Source organism: Talpa europaea, assembly GCF_964194135.1.
Source record: "Talpa europaea genome assembly, chromosome: 11".
Classification (NCBI taxonomy): Eukaryota; Metazoa; Chordata; class Mammalia; order Eulipotyphla; family Talpidae; genus Talpa; species Talpa europaea.
In genome coordinates, this window is record NC_140078.1 from 30,525,392 (window position 1) to 30,545,969 (window position 20,578).

General features: G+C 35.2%; 1 protein-coding gene across 1 annotated transcript in view; it reads right to left on the reverse strand.

Annotated features, from left to right (window-relative positions):
• Positions 1-20,578, reverse strand: part of SEL1L2 (SEL1L2 adaptor subunit of SYVN1 ubiquitin ligase) — a gene marked incomplete at its 3' end in the record, with an annotated part of 88,982 nt that overhangs the window by 67,181 nt on the left and 1,223 nt on the right. Inside the window, exon 2 of the mRNA XM_084247717.1 lies at positions 2,919-2,974. Coding sequence (XP_084103843.1) covers positions 2,919-2,974 — 56 coding nt within the window. The remainder of the gene's footprint in view (positions 1-2,918; positions 2,975-20,578) is intronic.

Genomic DNA, 20,578 nt, shown 5'->3' on the forward strand with positions numbered 1-20,578 from the left:
GAATAGAAACAGCTGATATTTTTCACTTTTGGACTTATTTAACTTAACCTAATCATGTTGAGCACCATCCACTTTGTCCCATATGCCACTATTTTATCCCCTCCTGCCCCCGGCCCACAATTGTTTAGTGTTGCATTGAGTATGTATTCCAATTTCTTTATCCAGTCATCTGTGGAAGGACACTTAAGTTGGTTCCATGAGTTGGCAATTGTGGACAGTGTTACTATGTATATAGGAATAGATAAATCTTTTCATATTAGAATTTTCATATAATTTGGATAAATACCTAAAAGATTGCTGGATTTTACAGAATTTCCATTTTTATTTTGTTAAGAAATCTCCATACTATTTTCCACAGGGGCTGCACCAACTTACATTCATACCAACAGTAGATTAGAGTTTCTTTTTCACCACAATTTCAGCAACATTTGTTGATTTTATTCTTTTTAACATGGCCCATTTCTCACAGGAGTTAGGTGGTATCTCATTGTTGTTTTGATTTGAATTTCCTTTATAATAAGTGATGTTGAACAATTTTTCATATGTCTATATGCTGTCTGAATGTCTTCTTTAGAAAAGTGTCTATTTAGGTCCTTTGCCCATTTTTTCATTAGGTTTTTTGTTGTTGTTGGATTGTATAAAAACTTAAAATTTTGGAGTTTAGCCCCTTGTCAGATGCGTGGTATGCAAACAATTTTTCCCATTCTGTAGGTTGCTTTTGTGTGTGTGTGTGTGTGTGTGTGTGTGTGTGTGTGTGAGAGAGAGAGAGAGAGAGAGAGAGAGTTTCTTTTGTGGAACAAAAGCTTTATTTATTTATATTTTACATCATTGTTCATTTTTGTACAATGTATGCTTTCTTCTCTCAGATGTAGTCCCTGCAAAATTCCCAGCACCAATTTACCCCTGTACCATCACCATAGTTCCTTGTGCTTTTTCCTCCCCTGTTTTAATCCCTTCCCCTACCCCTCCCCTGCTACTGGTGGGAAGGAACAAAATTTTTTTAGTTTGATGCAGTCCAACTTTATTTTTGCTTTAGTTTCTATTGCCATTGGGGTTGCATCCCCAAATATATCTTTGTGGTAGATGTCTTATAGTGTGTCCCCTATGTTTTCTTTCAAGTAATTTAGGGTTTTAGTTCTTATATCAAGATCTTTAATCCATTTTAAATTAATTTTTGTGTATGAAGTTAAGTATGGATCTTGTTTCATTTTTTTGCATGTGGCTATCCATGCATGTTTCCTAACACCATATATTAAAATGGCTATCTTCTGTCCATTGTATGGTCTGTAGCTCCTCTGTCAAAGATTAACTGTCCATATTTGTGTGGGTTTTTGTCTGGTCTTTCTATTCTATTCCATTGGTTTGAGTTTTTGTTTCTGTTTCAACACCATACTGTTTGATTACTGTTACTTTGTAATATAGCTTGAAGTCAGGATGTATGATTCCTCTATTTTTCTTCTTTTCTCTCAGGATTGTTTTAGTTATTCAGGGCCTTTCTGCTTCCACATATAGTTTATAATTGTTTTTTCCTATTTACTTGAAAAATGCCATTGATATTTTGATAGGTATTGCATTTAATCTGTAAATTGTTTTAGGTAAAATCCCCATTTTAATAATGTTAATTCTTGCAGTTCATGACTATGGAATATCTTTTAATTTATTTGTATCCTCTGTAATTTCCTGTAATACAGTTTTATGCTTTCCAATATATAGGACTTTTACCTTCTTTGTTAAGTTTATTCCCAGGTATTTCACTCTTACTGGTGTGATTGTAATTCCTATCCCAGTCCTCCCCTATCTTAAGAGTGGAAGATAAAATAACATGAATCTACAACTAAGATCTGTGAACATGGTTGTTAACTCCTAAATTGCAGCCTTATACATTCTTTTATGACCCAAATGAATGATAGTGTTGTTATCCAATTACAGTATTTTGGTTGTTTGTATATTTGTTTGAGGACTCTGAGAAGTGGGCTTTCACCCTTTAATCTATATTTAAGATTTATTCATTAATTCAGTGAACATTTATTGCTAAGTGCCAGACACTGTAACAGTTGCCAGGATAAAAGCAATGAACAACACAGATCCAAACCTCTACTCTCATGGAGTTTATATTCTAGAGGAGATAGAATGACAACAAACAAAACAAAATACGGTATGTTGCATGTTCATTATGAGAAGAAAAATATAGCATGGAAGGGAGATTAGAAAGTGTTGTGATAGGGTTTGCAATTTTAGATAAAGTGATAATGGTGAGAGAAGGAAGCGCCAAGAAATGACACTTGAGCAAAGAAGGTGAGGGAATGGATCCTCACAAATACCTGCAGAAAGAACAGAAAGATGGATTCATGTCTGCAGTTTATGAGGACAAGCACAGGGTCCAGTGTGTCTGGAACAGTATGAGTAAGGGTCAGTGGTGTCAGAGAATTAATAGTGGGCCCAAACTATGAAGCCTAATAGGCAAGACACTGGTTTTAGTGCACAGGATGGGAAGCCACTATAGGGTTTTAAGTAAAAGAAATAACTTGTGTTTACAAAACTACAAGTACTGAAAATGTTAAACCCTTTACTTCTAAAATATCAGAAGGTGTTATAAGGTTAGTGAAATTTAAAAAGCATCTGTGACTCTGTAATCCAAATTCGTCACTATCCTTTTTTGTCTTAATATTTAGGGCCTTAGACAGGCTATGGCTTATAAGAAGACTCAAGGTTAATAACAGTCTTAACTTCTCACAGTAACTCAATAAACATTTGTTGAATGAACAAATATATGGATTGTGATTAAAAATAAGAATAGGAATAACAGTCAATATTTACTAGTTTAAGAAATTCTAAGCATGCTTAATAAAAATAGCTAATAATATACATAGCCTAATTTTTTTATTAGGAGAAATACAATGATTTAGTAAAATATTCACCTGTGTGGTGACATTTCTTTCTTTTTGCTTTTTACCCTGTTTTTCTGCTTCAATACCTGCAATACAAAAAATATTCTTTATAAAATTTTAATTATTTTCTTTTAAAATTTCACTAAAAAGTTTCTTGTTAAAAAATTTCTAGGTAACTTCTGGAACTTCAGAATAATAGCTAAAATAATTTAAAGTTACAAAGAATTTATTAAAAGTAATAACCTTCACTTATAATTTTTAAAGATGCCAGAGATAATCTAAATGCTTTAATCAAGCATCCTGAAAGTGAGTTAATATGAAATAGTTCTACAAATAATAGAGCTAATTACAATAGTGTAGAACTTTGAGTGAAAATTTAATTAAAATTTATCTATGTAAATAAATGCCATCTATTAATAAAAATTATTAAAACAGAAGAGAGAATGCAATTTTTATGTTTTTATAGACTCATCAATGTGCCAGAGAGACACTTAAATTTAACATTATTGAATGAAGTAATGTCTGAGAAGTGTAAACTAGTATAATTACCTCAGATTTTGAAATTTGAGAAAATTTTCACAACCAATTTTATGAATCTTTTTATAAAGAATATGAATCATATAAAATACAGGTGTAGTCACTGATAGATTTCATTTTTTAGATAGTGTCTGAAATTTCTTAACTTATATATTTAGAAAAATAAATTTTTGAAAACCTGAAATAATAGGATGACATATTATGGAGTCACAGGGTGACACACAGGACACATAGGGTGATACATTATGAAGTCAACTACATTATCAGGATCAATAATTTTCAGTAACTGAAAAAGTATTGAGTGCATTGCAAAAATGACATTTTTTGAAGTAAAACATGCCTGTATATATGTTCACATCTTACAGACTGATCTTTGCATTGAATTTAATAATTTGATGTTTTATGGTTCCTCCCACTGATGAATGTTACAACTTAGACTCACTGTTCTATATCTATTCTGTTTACTTTGTAAACTAGACCTTATAAAAACTGATTTGGAAGGATTCTATCTGCAACACAGTGAAATAGAAAGGTTTGGATCATTTTCTCCCCACAAATACAAGTAAAAAGAAAATGAAACTAGAACAAAATTAGTTCAAAGGAAGATACAAAGGGTCATCAATAGATACTGAGGATTTTCAGGAAGTTTGGTTGCTTGCTGCAGGGATGGTGAGTGAAGAGGTATAGGAGCTTGCAGCCTGGCACCTGAACAGGCTGGGAATGGTCACTGGCCCTCTGGGCACAGCGAATATTGTTAGAGGAACTTTTCAGTGAGGGAGTGGTACAGACAACATGCATACATGTGGTTGGTAGGTTCAGATTTGGGGTTTTGGCAGCTAGTGGAGTGGGCAAGTAAAGCTCCCTACCCTCCCATTAGAAGGTAGAAATAAAGGGAAACTTGGTGTCAGTATCATGCACACCTACTCCAGGCTCAGTAGTGCAGAGCTGGGTGGAAGGGTAGTGTAGGTTGGAGAAATCTTTCTTTATTCCCTGCAAAATGATCCAAGTGAATGATTCATGGTGCCTGTCAGTTTTGGCCTCTCAGCTGGCATCAGTAACCATTACTGGGCAATTTGGGACATTTAATCCATGCCTGGTGGCCTTTGCTGGGTAGCAAAAGGCAGTCTGTATCTGACTGCTTGTGCTCTATCTATGATTCCTGGTGCCCCTTGCCAAGTGACTCAAGTTTAATGCAAGATGCCTCACATCACAGAGAAGAACAGCATGGAGGCTGGGTGGGAATATAGGATCCCTGAAGCATTGTATTGAACCTGATTTGGAGAAAGAGTTGAGAAGGCAGAAGTGATTTACCAGCACAGAGCTGTCCTCACTCTTTGACAGGACTGAGACTATTTGAGCCTCAGTTTCTCATTACTCTCATCCCACCAGGCCCCAAGGTAGACACAGAGAAACAAACAAAACCAAGCTTATAATGCCCCAGCTGTGAAAATGCAAATGAGACAACACACATGCCTAGAAAGTAAGAAAAATCTGAACACAAGATGGAAATGTAGAAGGAGAATTAGAATTCCAGAGACAAAGGACAGGTGCTGCCTCTATGGTAAGTGGCATGGAGATTTCTTTAAAAAATAGAAATACCAAATGATCCAACAGTACCACTGCTAGGTATTTACCCAACACATATGAAGACTCTAGTCTGAAAAGATTTATGCACTCCTATGTTCATAGAAGCATTATCCACAACAGCCAAGTCATGATGCCAACCTAAGTGCCAATGAGAGGTGACTATATAAAGAAACTGTGAAATACTACTTTAAAAAAGAAATAATGCCTTTGGGGACAAAATGTATAGATCTTGAGGTGATTATGAAAAGTCAAATACGTCAAAATATGAAGGACAGATACTGGATGGTTTCACTTTTTGTGAAATATAAATGACAAAACACATACCTGCAAAGCAAAGCAGAGCAGAAATAATTCTTAGGCTCTGAAAAATATACTAATTACCAGAGGGAACAGGGAGGAGGGAGAAGAGGAGAGGGGGAAGAGGGGGATAGCACATGAAGTTTGATGGAGGGTGAGAGGAGCATGTGAACATATGGGGGTATGAAAATATACCCCCAAAGTTATATAGTATGAAAATGTACCTCCAAAATTATATAGATATGTAGATGACTGATAAATTAATTTTTAAAAAGTTGTTTGATATTTATTCCTTTGAAAAGCTTGAGAAATAATTGGTAAATTCTAGACAGAAATTCAATAACTACATGGTGATAAATGCATTAATATAAAGTATTAATATTTTTAAAAGATTATGTATATTTAATATAATTACTTATATTAATATTGCTTTTCAGTTTCAGGATGTAAAGGAAATTATATCAGAATAAGAATGTTGCTATAAATAAAATATTTCAAAAATTTTGAGTGATTTGGGGGGATGTTGGATACTCATTATTGGAGGCATAGGACTGGTCATCTATGTGGCTGTTGAGTCAAATAGGGCTGTGTTCTAGTCCTGATTTTGTACCTATATTATTTGTTATGATAATCAAATGAGACCATTTATGCAAATTACTTAGCATAATACTTAATACATATTCAGAGCTAAATAAATATTATCTATATATATACTTATAACAATAAAAATAATCATTACATGAGACCTACGTCTTCTAAAAATTTAAGATGCCTTCAATATATAATTCATGTAAACTAGTAGTTGAAAAGGACTATGGCAATAGTCCTTATTAGAAACATAATATGTTATTAGAATTTATTAGTGATTTGTCTATATGATTTCATTTTTTTCTTCAAAGCAAATTACTTACAATTATATTTCTGTATTAGAAATCAGTATGGGGTCTCCCCGGTGGCGCCGTGGTTGAGCGCTGGGTTACGAAGCTGCTTGCAGCCTCTGTAGCGCCGGTTCGATCCTCGGCCACTGGGTGAGGGTCCCACATGGTGTGCAGACCTTTCCTGCCTCCCGCTGCTCCCCTCAGCAGTGTATTTCCTCAGTCTGTCTGTTCTGCTCCCTGCTCTGGCTCTGGTGAATTCTCTCACCCTCCCTTGCTTCTGACTGTACCCAGTGCTGTATAAATAAATAAATGAATCTTAAAAAAAAAAAAAAGAAATCAGTGTGATCGATATAGTCAATAAATATCTAATAATTTTTTAAAAGATTTATTTATTTATTTATTTATTCATTCATTCATTCATTCATTCAAGCACTGGGTACAGTCAGAAGTGCGGGAGGGTGAGAGAATTCACCAGAGCCAGAGCTGGGAGCAGAGCAGGCAGAAGGACCGAAATACACTGCTGAGGGGAGCAGTGGGCGGCAGGAGAGGTCTGCGCGCCATGTGGGACCCTTTGCCTGGTGGCCAGGGAGCAGCCAGGGATCGAACCAGCGCTGCAGAGGCTGCAGGCAGCTTCGCAACCCAGTGCTCAACCGCTGTGCCACCGGGGAGGCCCAAATATCTAATAATTTTTAAACTCCATATTTCACAACTAGAAAAGATATATTAGAAAAAGCAATGTGATTTAATGTAGTCCCATTATTACATTCCCCAAAGTACACAGAATAAAGTTACAGTTAGTATGTACAGAATGTACAGACACAGAATAAGAAACATGGTTATCCAGGAAGCGGAAAGGACACCCATATTTCTAACTGCAAATGTTATGTGACATGTGTGTTGAAGCAAGAGAAGAAAATTATGGATATTAAATGAAATAAAATTTGTATTATACACTGGACCAGAAAATAAAAGCTGTCAGTAGTCAAATATTAACATGAAAATTACAGGGCTAAAAGCAGTTATCAAAGGTAGGATAAGTGCAAATAAGAGAATTAGTGAAATGGGAGGAGACGTAAGAATCTAATTTGAAGGATAAACTGTTGAGTAACTTAAAACATAAAAAAGAAAGTAAAAGAAATTGGTTATTAGCTACAGCAGAAAATGTGCAATTAAAAGAAAAACCTCTTTTGAAACTTGTAAAAAATGTGTTTCTTTTCTAAATGTCAGGTTGTTAAGATTTTCACTTAAGGGAACGGAAATTTTGATTGACTATCAAAAAAACATTCTGCTACTAATGTACCTTTCACAATGGTTTCTGGTACAATTTATTTAAAATATCAATCGAGAAACACTGGTGTTTGCTAGATACCTGTTCCACTGTTTCATAACTTTTCTCTATATGAATACTGACATTGTTACTCTCTGTGAAATTCTTTTTTTTTAAAGATTTATTTATTTATGCATACAAGAACAGGCCAGAAGTATGGGGCATGAGAGGATTCACCAGAGACAGAACAGGGAACAGAACAGGCAGATCAACTGAAATACACTGCTGAGGAGAGCAGCGGGCAAGTCAGGAGAGGTCTGCTGGCCATGTAGGTAGCTCCCTGGCTGGGGATCGAATGCGTGCTGCAGTGGCTGCAGAAGCTTCATAGGTTGTGTTCTAACCCCTTGAGCCACCAGGGAGGCCCACTCTCTGAAATTCTAATACTCCCCATGAAAAATTCAACCGAGTGCAGTAAGAAAATGTTAGAACTTCTATTATTGGGAAATTAAAAATACCCTCCCTTTTAATTTCTATTTTGAGACTTGTTTTATAATAAATCAGTATCATATCAATATAATGTTTAAAAAATACACGTACGTATGCCATCAAAAGTGTTTGCTATGGAGTTAACTTTGGAAGGTTACAAAAATTTCATTCAGCTCTAGAATTGTGGTTTTAGATATAATTACTTGTCATTGCTTTACATACCTCATTTCCAACTTCCGTGACAACTCATAAGATAGCAAGCACAGAACATTTGTTTTTCTATCTTACTGATGATGAAACAGATACCAAGTGAAAATAAGTAATTTGTCCAAGGTCACATGACAAAGTGGGATTCACAGGCAGGTATATTTGTTTTGGTACTTTATAAACTAATTAAACTAACTCCCAAGTGAGTGGCTACCTAAAAAGGAATGGATGTTCTCAAAGTCAGTATTCTGTGAAAGATATGAGAAATAAATTCTTAAAGATTAAAGAAAAAAAGCAGTTATGACTTTAGAGTTGCCCCTCTTTCTACACCACCGTTTCTCCAAAGTTTACCAAATAAGTCACAAAATTATTTTTTTTTAAATGATGAAGTACTATTGTTTTACATCTATGCTAATATTTGACAATGCAGGATTTCTCCCCTCAGGTGAGGCCATTGTAGCTCTCCCACCACCAGAGCACCCATAGTCCTCCACCGCAGTTCATTATGCGCCCCTTCCCCTCTTCTCCAATCTCATCCTCTCCTCTCTCCCTCCCTTCTCCCCTCCCCTCTTGGATGTCTCAGATCAGTTTTCAAGGATTGGTTTTAAAGTTTATCTTTGTTTGACCCTTTGTTTGATTTCTGTATATTCCAAATATAAGCAACACCATCTGGTATTTAACTTTCTCTTTATGACTTATTTCACTTAGCATGACCCTTTTCAACTCCATCCATGTTGCCACAAATGGCATGAGTTTATCTTTTTTGATATTCCACTGCTCCATTTAATGTTAAACGACAAGTTTCTACAATGACACAGATTCTTTTACCTTTACAAATAATTGATTGCTCACAAAATTTTATGGGATACAGCTATTTGTATAATGTGAAACACACTATTTGATGTTTGTGTGTTTTAATTTCCTACCCATTTAACACCATTGAGAGAGAAGAATTTTGAAGTAGCAAGGAATAAGCTAGCACTATAGCCCACTGCCTCCCAAATAATTACCATGTGAATTTTGGGGTTTGAAGTGAACCCCATCAAATTCATGGGAAATCCACAGTCTTTTTTTAAGGTTATATTGAAAAAATATTCCTAGTTTGGACTAAAAGATATTAAGATAGTTCTAAATCAAAAGAAACCTGGAGCCTCCATCTTTCTCTGGATAGGAAGCAGGATGAGAAAGCCACTCAGCTCAGACATGGGTCATTTTATGAAGAAAGAACAATTCATAGAACAGAGACAGGAGCCCATAGGTATAGGTAAGAGTCAAGGAGAGTAAAAGATTAGGAAACTATTCCATGAGAGTATAGTTGGGCCCTAATCAAGGAACACCTCTAGAGTAGGTACCTGAATAGATTTCTAAGTCTTCAAGGGTGAGTTACTGTTAAGTCTTCCTTCCCCTTCTTGGATATTCATGCTTAGTACAGCATAGTTTTTTGATCTCTCCAGTGTCCATTGTCTATGTAAGAGAATGGAAATTTAGCTTGTCTCTTCTGTTCACAGTATTTGAATCAGAAAGTGTACCCAGGGAACTCATAAACATCTTGATTAGATGCAAATTATGAGATCATGGATACTGAAATGGATGATGACTTGAGCAATCTTAGAAGGGAAAGATTCACGTGGGAGAGATGTGAATCACTGGTGTCTAAGGGTAGATTGTTGTAGATTTTTACAATGGTCACAAATGAATCACAATTACCTGTGTTCATATCCCTTACAAATATGACTTGCCCAATTCACCCATCAAGAAGAGATGGAAACTACTTCCCCACTCTAGGACTGCCCTAGTGACTTGCTTTGACCAACAGAAATGTGGCAGATGGTATTGTTCAACTTCCAAGCTAGTCTTAAGGTCTTTCAACCTCTTTTACCCTATTGGAACTATGCCCCAAGACACAAGGCTCTGAAGGAGTCAGAGGACATAGAACATGGAGAGAGAGAGAGAAAGAGAGAGAGGACCAGCAATCTCAGCTAACCATCAGCTGAGTAAAGCTGCATGAGTGAGTCCAGGTGAAACTAACAGAAAACTCATCCAATTGACACACAGAATTATGAGAAATAATAAATCATTGTTTTAAACCACTAAGTTTTTAGATGCTTATTATGTAACAATTGATAATTGAAACATCTTTCTTTATCCTAAGACTTCTTGGATAGAATTCTTAATTCTCAGAAGCTATATTGGACTAATAAATACTGTGAAAATAAACCATATATAATATGTATAGTACCGAGAAAAGGATTAAAAGGATTAGAAGAAAATAAAAAAAATCTTTGATTACAGTTATTTTCAGATGCACTTTCTCATGAAAGATTTGATATATATTAACTCCTGGTTTTACCATTCATATCCCCAATGTGGCTCACCTCCTTTCTTTCCAGGACATAGTTCATCTTCCTTTGAATGGACATTGGGGCACTGATTAATGTAACTGTTCCTTTACTGACAGTGGTTCTGAAATAAAAAGACATCTCTGTACTTTATGGGGGAATCCGCCTAGGGAGTTTCAGGCAAATAAGAAAATGTTTATTTCTTTGTTCACACAAAACTTACAAATGAAACTAAACATTAGCCTTTCATTGATTCTCCTGGTTAACCTAAAATGATGTTTCATGCCTCACATAGGGTTTCACCTGATTCATTTGCTTTGACCATTAGATGCAGTAATGATATATTATTAACTACTGATTCCTTTCTAAATTTTCTTTTAGAATCTGTGTAGTACACTGGCTTCTGTGACTTTATATCCTGGATATCCTTCATCCATTCAAACTCCTATTCTATAGCTTCTTTTTGATTCTATGTTCCCTAATGTTTATGCATTTTTCAACATTCAGTCCTCCATTCTTTTCTCTGGCATGATCTCAAGGTTGGGCTGAGAGGCAAAGACTCTAGAGTGGACAGATGGTGAGTGCATAAGGTCAGAAAAATATAATCTGCTGCTTCCAGGACAGGTAGTTACATAAGAAAGCCATCCCTGGGAATCAAACTAGAATGACTGAAAAGCAGATAAACACAATTCCCAGGAGAATCCAGAGACGGAATCCAGGCTGGCAAAGGTGAGGCAAATGATGAAAGACAAAATTGACATCCAGAACAACTCCACCATCGGGAGCTCACATATAGGAGGAGGTCAGGTTGGGAATAGGAGCATATAGATGAATCCAAGTTACTAGAATTGGGAAAAAAAAAAACTTGGGAAATGTAGAAGAAAGAAGAGTGAGGGTCTGCATCTACAAGGGTCTAGAGAAAATTCTGCCAAAGGGAATTTTGTGGGAGTATTTTGTTTCCTGTGGACAGCATAGCATAAATCAGACTCATTTTCCTGTGTCTGCATTCCTACAACAGCCTCCTAGCTAATTTAATCATGATTGTTCTAATTTTAGCTTAGCATACATCTACCCTCAGTATAATTTACCTCGAGTACTGTTTCCAGCAAGACACATATTTGCTTGTAAATTCTTAAATCCCTGTTGCTTACTGTATAATAACTAAAGTCCTCCGTTGATTTCAGCTTTCTCCATAATTAGGTTTAACTCCATATTTACAACTATTTTTGAAATCCAAAATAATCTCTGCTTTACTAGTTACTGATTATTTTGAAGGTTTTCTTTGCTTTCTTTAATTTTAATAATTTCGCTAATAACTATTGAATGGAATAGAACTTATTAATATTTCCAGATTTAAAATAAATAATGGGTTTAGGTTCAGTTTGATTTGTGAGATCCTTAGCTTTCAACATCATCAAGAATGAGGTTTAGAAATAGTATTTCATATCATTTTGCTTAGCCATGTTATTTTAAATGTATTTAACCTCTCTGAGTGTCACTTTCCACAGAATATGAATAGCAAGGTGTACTTAGAACAGAATTAAAGTGCAAGGACTATAGAAATCAAGTGTACATATTTGATGTTTTATTAAAGATATATCTGCTAAATAATGTCAGTTTCCTTCTCTTTTCCTTTTCCAAAGGCCTATCTTTTAAAAGCATCATTGAGGAAAGTGCTTTACTATTGAGATAAAATTAAAAAACTACATGATATAAGAATCTGAAGAAGCATCTACTGATTTTTGCCTTCTCTTTTGCTTTTTTTTCCCTCACTCTGATAACTACTACTACCTTTTCCTTAAAACCCCTCTCCTTGGCTAATTAAACCATCTCTAGAACAACAGACTGGCATTACCAAAATAATATTAGTAATCCCAAGGAAGAAAAGAGAAAAATATAAAAGGCATACACACAATCTAATATACACGGAGGGATCTCTAGTTCTATAATATTGCAACTGTACTCTCCCTGGTTCTGTTGCATTCCTTTCTCTGGTAGAATGTCAGAAGAGCCTTTCCTACTTATCTAGGATAGATGTCATTTTACTTTCCAAAACATGGGTACTATTATCCTAAACACTGTTTTCTCTTTCATTTCACCAACAAGAATACAACTCTATCTCTGCCACTCACTTAAGGCATTGTCCAAGAAGGACACAGCTCTTATTTTCCCAGTCCCTGACAAAATTATCATTGTTCAGATGAGACTCCATATTCTATGTACTGAGAGCAGCTCAGTCTCCAATCATACAATAATTGTAATGTCCATACAGCAAGAATGGCACGCATAGAAGGGAATTATTCTAATGGGAACAACTTGCAATTATTATTTCTACATAGCTAGACCAAGCTCAGATATTACCAGTTTATATATATATATATGAGATTTAAAATAAAAGGATTTAAATGAGATTTAAAATAAAAGGACTAAATAAATATTGAAGATACTAGTATATTATAGAAACTAAATACATTTTGATATGTTACAAATTTCTGTTTCTAAACAATAGACTAATGACTTAGATTAATATAGTAGACTATTTTAGAAAGTATAATTTAATGTCAATGTCTTGAAAAGGATATTTTATAACCTTTAGTTTACTTTTCAAGTTCGTTGCTCAAGAGCAAAAAAAAAAGGCAAAATTTCATAAATATTAAAGTTATGGGGGAGCTAGAGTAACAGGGAATGAAAGTTCTTTTGTTTATTTTAGTCTTTATGAGTTTTAACAGAGTTAAAACTCTTTATGAGTTTGAACAGAGAATGTTGATAACTCAGTATTGTTGGAAGTATTTCTTCCAGAAGTCTATTAGTTACATCCTAGTGTCAAGGTAAAGAGCATAATGGTAAACTTGAAGGACAATTGGACAATTCATGCAATGTGTCTGGCATAGTGCCTAGCACACATTAATGCTTGATTAGGTGAGAAATAATTTGGGAGGAATTCAAATTACAAATGGGAAAATATCATAGAATATATTTGGTAATGTTAAATGATTTTTCCTGGTATTTTTCTTTGGACCCTGTGTATTTCCCCCCTCCCCATTCAATCAGTGAGCTCCCCAGTGAGTCAGAAAAAAAGATGGGACAGAAAAAAGGGAATAAGTCTCTTCTTGGCACTTAGAAAAGAAAAAAAATATATACCCAGACAATAGAATGGATGTACAATACCTTATTTGTAATATCAAAGTAACATAAAAGTCTTCTGTGTCCTCTTCCTAAAATGAGAAAACATTCCCTGGGCTAGGAAGGAAGGAGAAAGTTGGAGTGGGACCAAGAAGAAATTTCGACTATGATAACTTGAAATAGAAATGAAATTCTATTATTAAAAAAAAATAAGAAGTTATGTTTCTTGCACACATAGGTTTGTGGAATAAAATTTATAATGGATACATTAATACGTGTATGTAAAATACGATGCCTTTGTTAATGGCAAGTGTAAAATATGATGTGTCTTTTAGAAATGGGGCACACACTGAGCAGCTTTGTACCCTGTGAAAAATTAAAACTTTGTAATTGATAGTTTTCAATTTGAATTGTAATGAATAATGGAAACATTTAAATTATATTTTAGTTGTCACCAATGGCTATGAAATTGCCCAAAATATGACTGAGTAGGCAATAAGGTAGCCTGGATATATTCATATTACATCTATGTCCCAATGTCCCCAAATTATTATATCACTGTTGTTCTTGAGCGCTCTTATTTGTCAGTTTCCCCTCTCTAATTTTTTGCCCTATGGGGATCATCACTTTCCCAAATTCAAAATCATGGATCATTTTTCATTCATCCCATGCAAATATCCTGACAAAATTTTGTTTTTCATTGAGTTGTAACTTCTGGTCCATTATCATTGATACTAACCCAGTCCAGGACTTTATGACATGACTCCCAGATCCTAAAATAGTCTTCCAAGTTCCAGTTATATATCATATCACCCACCCCTTAGTGTTTTGATCTATTCTGCTCCCATTATTAAAATACTACTTATGAGAGTGCATACCAACTGGGAATACGCTGTCATTTCCTTATTCAAGTTTCTTCAAGTTGCTGTTTGCTATCATGTCAAGTGAAATGTTAATAAGCACTTAGATCGCAATGGACTAAGAACTGGGCTTGCAGTCAGAAGATGTGGAATCAATTTCTGATCCTACCCCTTTCAAGCTATTTGACATTGAGTAAGTCATAAAATATTTTAGTCTATGTTCTCATGTATATAATAAGGAAAATTATTCTTGTCTTATATCCAGAGTACAATTGTGGGTGGGGTGTGGGAGGAGTTGTATGGAGAATTCAATGAGATATGGATATGACAGTAGTTGACAAGAATTTGGCATTTATTAATGTTTCTTTTAGTTTCCTCTGTCTGGCAATATAAAGTTCTCAATAATCAGACCCTATTTTCCTTTTCACCATAGAAAAATATTTTTTTCTTTCTTTCATTCATTCATTTTTTTTCTTTCTTTCCTTATTGTGGTAACATCAGTTTACAACACTGCATATGAGTTAGGGGAATAGGTCACCTCCTCAAGTGTATGTCACCATACAACACTCACCACCAAAGCACCCATAGTTCTTTACTCTAGACCACTGAGCTCCCTCCAACCTATGTTTCCTTCTTAATCCATTGATCTGTTGTTGGGTACTGGGTTGTTTCCATAATTTAACTAATGTCAATAGTGCTGCAGTGAACATAGGAGTGCATATATCCTATTGAATTAGTGATTTTGAATTCTTTGGGACAGATAGCTAGGAATAGAATTGAAGGATCAAATAGTAGATCTATTTTTAATATTTTGAGGAAGCTCTGCACTGTTTTCCATAGGTGCTGGATCAGTCTACATTCCCACCAACAGTGTATGAAGTTTCCGTTTTCTACACATTTGTACCAGCATATGGTACCACCCCCCTATTTGGACCATTCTCTTAGAAGTGAGGTGATATCACATTATCACATTGTGGTTTTGATTTTCATTTCCCTGACGATAAGTGATGTTGAACATTCTTTCATGTACCTGTTGGTCTTCTGTATGCCTTATTTGGACAAGTGTCTATTTAGTTCTTCTGCCCATTTTTAAAAAATCTGGTTCTTTGTTTTTCTTTTGTTGAGTTGTATGAGTTTTTTTTTTTATATTCAATATTACTACCTTGTCAGATTTATCATGTGATAAAATTTTTCCCATTCAGTGGGGTGTCTTTTTTGTTTTAATGATAGTTTCTTTGGCTATGCAGAAGCATTCTTAATTTATCTCCAGCCACATTCTACTCTTCTTGAACTGGTCATATGCAACTACTCCATATGTACACTCTGCTCATTTTTACACACATTCTTTTTTTGTGTACTTCTAATTTGGAATGTCTTCTTTTTCTTCTTCAAATATACAACTTTTATTCACCATGCCAGCACATATTTGTCCTGTTTTAACTTTGAACCTCGTACCTAACACTATAATAGGTTTGTAATATGTATTTGTTAAAATTGCTAAATAAATTCATGAGTGAATCCATCTGGCCCAGGACTTTTGTTTTTTGCGAGTTTTTTGAAATTGTTTCAATTTCATTACGCATGATGGGTCTCTTTAGGTTTGCTATTTCATCCTGATTCAGTTGGAAAGTTGTATATGTTTCCAAGAATTTGTCAGTTTTAACAAATGCTGGTGAGGATGTGAAGAAAAAGGAACCCTCCTACATGGTTAGTGGGAATGGAAACTGGTCCAGCCATTATGGAAAGCTGTGTGGAGGATCATCAAAACACTAAAAATGAATCTACCATATGATCCAGTAGTTCCACTCTTAAGAATCTACCCAAAGGATATAAAAAGACTAATTGTAAAGGAAACCTATACTCTTTTGGCTATTACAGCATTATTTAAAATACCCAAGATGTGTAAACAATCCAAATGCCCCCAAACAGATGAATAGATCAAAAACTTGTGATATAGATACACAATGAAATACTACTTAGTGATCAAAAAAAGACAAACTCATGCCATTTGCAGCAACATGAATGGAGCTGGAAGGGATTATGTTAAGCAAAGTAAGTCAGAAAGAAAAAGATAAATATTGAATGGTTTCACTTACAAATGGAATATAGAACCAAATAATAGATCAAGAAAAGGACAAAACTTGCAAGCTGACCTTAGATCTGAGGCACCCAGTGGGGAGAAAGAAGGGTCAAAACAGGGGAGGGATGAACACAAGGGACTGTGGCAGTGGGTCATGGGAGGTAAGTGGTGGGAGAACTTAGGGGCCTATACCCTAGGGGAGAAACCAATTGCAATACAAAAATGAACAACGCAAGAAAATGAATAAATTTTATAAAAGAATCTGTCAGTTTTGTTTAGGTTGGCCAATGTTACCATATTATTTGTCCACAATACTTTCTTATGATCTTTTGTATTTGTGTAGTATATGTTATAACTTCCCTTTAATTTCTGATTTTATGTTTTATTTTATGTTTTATGTTTTCTGTGAGTCTTGCTGAAGGTTTGTTTATATAGTTAATCTTTTCAAATAACCAGCTCTTGGTTTTGATGATCTGTTGGATTAACTTTTTGATCTCTATTTCATTAATTTTCTGCTCTAATTTTTATTACTTCCATCCATCTTCTGGCTTTTGGTTTTTCTCTTTTTCTAGATCCTTTTTATGACCATATTATGTCTTTAGAACTACAACAGTTTAAGGCTTGGGGGCTTGGGGCAATATAAACCCCATGTAGTAACTCTCTAAGAGGACTGGCATATGACCATAACTTCTTAGAGGTGTGTTATTTCTTTTCCCTCTTCTCTTTGCTCTGCTAATGTCAGATTTCTGAAGATTCCTGAACTTGGGAAATGGCAGGTTAACTTTTGCATTGCCCTTACCATAAGGTCAGCACTTTTGGGCCTCCCTGGTGGCGCAGGTAGTTGAGCGCCACACTGTGAAGCTGTCCGCAGCCAATGCAGCATGGGTTCAATCCCGGCCAGCCAGCGAGAATCCCACATGGCGGGGCAGATCTCTCCTGTCTTGCCCACTGCTCCCCTCAGCAGTGTATTTTGTCCGTCTTCCTGTTCTGTTCCCCACTCTGTCTCTGGTGAATCTGCTCACCCTCCCACACATCTGGCCTGTACCCTGATTCTTGTACAAATAAATAAATCTTTTTAAAAAAGTGCTTTTTTTTTTTTTTTAAAGATCAGCACTTTATCGTCCTAGGTTAGTGTTGATTCCTCATCTTGGACAGGTGTTGAACATTGGTTTTTGCCCTCCTTCTTATGTGTGGGCAGTAAAACTAAGCCCATATTTGTCTGGCTCGGGGGAAAAGCTGCTTGCATGTTCAAGTACAGAGCTGGAACCAGGGGGCTGCAAGTCCTGGTCCTACTCAGGTGCCCCTGCTTGCTTCTAAGCTATTTCTTAGATTTTTTTTAAGCCTGGTAATTCTTTGCTATCTTCTTAACTTTTGAGAAATTAAGAAGTTTGTGTATTTTATGCATCATTTGCTTTCAGTGGGAGGATTAGTCCAAAGAGTCTTGTTTTTCATTACTAGAAATGGGAGGGCTGTCTTTTCCTTTGCACATCATGGTAGTAGTGGTGGTGGGGGGAGCAGAGATCAGAACTTCCCAGGCTGCTCCTTCTACATATTTTTTATTTTATTTATTTATTTATTTAAATTTTTAAAAAAGATTTATTTATTTATGCATATAAGAACTGGGGTACATGCCAGAGGTGTGAGGGGTGAGAGGATTCACCAGAGACAGAGTGGGGAACAGAACTCGCAGATCGACGGAAATACACTGCTGAGGGGAGCAGTGGGTGAGTCAGGAGAGGTCTGCTGCACCATGTGGGTTGCTCCCTGGCTGGAGATCGAACTCATGCTGCAATGGCTGTGGATAGCTTCATAGGTTGCATCTTAACCCCTTGCACCACCAGGGAGATTCCCTCTACGTATTTTTAATTGTCTTCTCTTTTTGTACACTTTTGGGCAAAACTTTCCTCTCAATTCACTCCTATCTCTTATCTTTTAAGCATTAATTAATTAATTTCCTTTAAATCAAGTGTGTCAATACTTATTTTCCAGCTGATGACTTGCTTAAAAATATCTTCTATAGGGAAACTACATTTTTCCAATTTGGGTATATTCACTTCAATATCAGCACTGTAACCTTGGCTCCAAGTCTGTGTGGAAGATTTGAAGTCTATAGAAACAAGTTTTTCTTCCCTACCATATCGCATTTATTGATAGCATATAAATAAGATTAGAGGCTACTAGCAAATAAATTGCAGATATCCATACAATTAAAAATCAATAAGAATGATAAAATACTACTGTTGGAGTTTAGTAATCATCATACTGCCAAAGCAACTGGCTGAAAAGTAAGTAATTCAATCACCTAGCAGTTTTTTCCATAGCAAACCTATGCACACTATATTAAAAAATATTTGGGTGATTGATTTAATTTCAAAACTTTTTTATCTAGCTGTTTGGTAGTATGTAGAAACAGCTGCAGGCAAGTAAATATGATTATGAGACAAATACCCAAAGCAGATCACTTTGGGGAATATAAACAGAATAACAAACTGATGGTATGGAATAAAAGTAAACTAACAATCCAAACTGACTTCCATTAGAGAATACAGGTGTCACTAAACACTATTCTGAAGGGTCTGAAATTCTTTAAATTCACAATAATTAAAATGTCTACATGGTCTACTCCACAGGCTTTGGGAATGTATTATGTAAATCTTAAAATATAATACAGATATTAGTTCTTATTCTACTTTACAAGTGCGAATTGAGCATCTAGAATGTGCCAAATACTGCAGTGAATTATAGATAACATAAAAGGTAAGAAAAACACAATCTCTGTATTGAGTTGTAAACCTAGTAGAAACTTGAAAACAACTCTGTGAGATTGAGTTCCTTAAGAAAACAAACACATGTGTGTTACAAGGAAGGATTTGGGAAAGTTTTTTTTTTTTTTTTCTTAAGGAAGTAGAACTTGAGATGGACCTTAAAAAGGGAGCAGGATGTTACACAATAGATTGTGATAGTGTTGGGGAAGAAGATGGCATGGCAGTCCGTTCCTGGATAGTCCACCATTATGGACTGTTTATTTGCAAAACAGATTGAGAAAGACATGAAGTGAGAGAATTAGTTAGGTATAATGAGTAGCTAATAGTTTGAATTGGTTGAAATAATATGTATGTTTAGGATAAACAAAATAGGAAATTGGTATCTAAGTAAATAGGATTTTGATTGCTGGACAAGATATTGAAACTTAATTCTATAAAAAAAAAAATAGGTGCCAAGAAGGAGAAAATAATGATCAGATCTGGGACTTTAGAATATCATGTCTGGCAATAGTGTGTCTGGATTAAAAAGGGGAGAATTAGAAGTATAGTAGTATATATAAAAGTTAATGAAATAAAACTATAAAATGAGACAGTGAAAATGCATAAATGGGAGAACCACTGTGGAATCAATAGGACTAGGTGAAGGAATGTTGGTAAAGGATTAGGAGATTCTGGTTCCAGACCTACTGCAGAATGATGTTGGTAAATCAATTTCATCAATCTAAGCCTGAGTCCTATCAGTTGTAGAAACTTTGAGTTAAATGATACTTAGGGTATTATAACTGTTTGATCATATGATTTTCTGATTTTGCACTTGAGAGGTATGATAGTAAGGAGGGATATTGATGCCATTAGCAAGAGAAGACTCAGGAACGATTCTGTGAGGAATACAATGTTGAATTTAAGACATGTGCAGTCCATGTCTTGTTCATGAGTGTTATACAGCTGACTTACAGGCTTAGAGATTAAGAGGAAGATGGAGGTTGTACATATACATGTAAATGAAACTATAGGGATTAGGAGAGAGCACCAGAGTCGCAGAATATGAAGAACAATAATCAAAACCTGAATTTTGGTCATAATGTTTAAAGAATGGGAAAAACTAGTAAGAATCTTAAAAGATTCTACAGAAGTATTTGCCCTTCCCAAATACTGTCTTAAATGAGAGCATATCATCACTATCTATTTTATTACATACTTTTCAGCACCTATAAAGTGGTGTTAAGTGGGAATATAGTGAGTTTACTTCTGATTTTCTAATCAG